This window comes from Temnothorax curvispinosus, unplaced genomic scaffold (genome assembly GCF_003070985.1).
Source record: "Temnothorax curvispinosus isolate PA1 unplaced genomic scaffold, ASM307098v1 QBEX01016897.1, whole genome shotgun sequence".
Lineage (NCBI taxonomy): Eukaryota > Metazoa > Arthropoda > Insecta > Hymenoptera > Formicidae > Temnothorax > Temnothorax curvispinosus.
The window spans coordinates 4,642-6,205 of record NW_020226677.1 but is presented as its reverse complement, the minus strand read 5'-3'; the positions used below and the strand labels follow the sequence as shown (position 1 = coordinate 6,205).

Below are 1,564 nucleotides of genomic sequence, written 5' to 3'. Positions count from 1 at the left end.
ACGTTTTTAACTTAAAAATTATTAGACCGAATTTGTATTAGAAATTAAAACCATGTAAAATAGGGGTAGAATTTTCAGGGGAGTGCTATAGAGTATATAGTTTTTCGTTACCGATCTTCTGGAAACCGGTTTTTCTAATTTTTTTAATTCTTACGCGAAATAATTGATCGAATCTCGGAGAGGGAGAGGGAAAGGGGGAGGGAGGGAGAGAGAGAGAGAGAGAGAGAGAGAGAGAGAGAGAGAGAGAGAGACTATTGAGTGAGATTATTTGCGTGTATTATTACACATGTCCTCCGGGGCGAAGCCCGGGTAACCAGCTAGTCAATATATAATTTTCAACGACTCAGCTCGTGTATTGTTACACCAATATGTAATTTCCAACTGTCAGCTCATTATACTGTTACATCAATATATAATTTCCAACGGCTCAGTTCGTTGTACTGTTACATCAATAATGGCACCCAGGCCAACAATACTTTGTAATTTCCAACGGCCTTACGCCTATTACTATTACATCAACAATGGCACCCAGTACCAACAATACTTTGTAATTTCCAACGGCCTGACGCCTTGTACTATTACATCAACAATGACACTCAGTACCAACAATACTTTGTAATTTCCAACGACCTTACGGCTTGTACTATTACATCAACAATGGCACCCAGTACCAACAAATCCAGCATCATGGACTAGAACAGCTAAATTCATTAATGTCAGCTGTAATCGCTAGCTCACCTTGTATCGTAATCCAGGGTTTCAGATTATCGGCGGCTGCAACCGTCCGACCTCTCTTTCGATTTTCCCTCAGATCTTCAATCTCGTACCGATCGTTGATCAGGATCTTGTGAATCCGGAATGGACCCTTGAACTTTGGGTACAGTTTCCTGCTACTCCCGGTGGCAAGGTCACTCGTGATTCGTACCAGGACCAGGTCGCCCTTTTTATACAGTTTGGCATCTCGGCGCGTCTTGTCGTACCGCACCTTCTGCTCCTGCTGCTTCAGGTCGATGTGCATTTTCATGTGATTACGCAACTCCGCCAAGTTCAACCGATGCACGACATCCTGGATTTCCGTTAGGAAACGGGCTTCCGCCATGCCCCTCGTCTCACAACCGATGAGAGCCTTCATCGGGCTAGTGGATAAAGAATTTTACTTTATATACCCCAAGGGGCCTTAAAGGGCGTTTTGAAGGGACGTACCCAACCCTAACCTCCAATTCATCCTACTACCTTACTGTTTCCTACTTTCCTACTTTGGACCAACGGTTTAACGTCTCTTCCGAAAGACGGAGCTCAGTTTTCTCCGCATTTGCACGGAGGAGCGCGGTTTTTTCGGAAAAAAACTTTTCCATGATTCATGGCTCTAGTGGACTCGAACCTGGTTCCTCAGATTACGAGTCTGGCGCTCTACCACTAGACCACACCGCCGCTCTTTCATCGAGCTAGTGTTGATACCCTTATTATGCATCGTGTTCAGCGCACTCTGGATTGGCTTCACTGCCAAATCCCAATCAGCTGGTTCCTGTCCTGCCGTGGTGGCAGCCAACGCCTGTACAATGGT

At 45.1% G+C, this 1,564-nt stretch overlaps 1 protein-coding gene across 1 annotated transcript; it reads right to left on the bottom strand.

The window, feature by feature from the left end:
- Positions 1 to 212: 212 nt before the first annotated feature.
- LOC112467105 lies at positions 213 to 1,321 on the bottom strand. Its single transcript, XM_025035574.1, has 2 exons — positions 1,204 to 1,321; positions 213 to 1,136 (listed from the first exon to the last, which is right to left on the bottom strand). The coding sequence occupies exon 2, from the start codon at positions 1,130 to 1,132 to the stop codon at positions 686 to 688; it is 447 nt and encodes a 148-aa protein (XP_024891342.1). The 5' UTR covers positions 1,133 to 1,136; positions 1,204 to 1,321; the 3' UTR covers positions 213 to 685.
- Between the last annotated feature and the right edge of the window lie 243 nt (positions 1,322 to 1,564).

Bases quoted from the DNA above. Each gene is read 5' to 3' on its own strand.
- LOC112467105 (XM_025035574.1), bottom strand. From the start codon at position 1,132: ATGAAGGCTCTCATCGGTTGTGAGACGAGGGGCATGGCGGAAGCCCGT.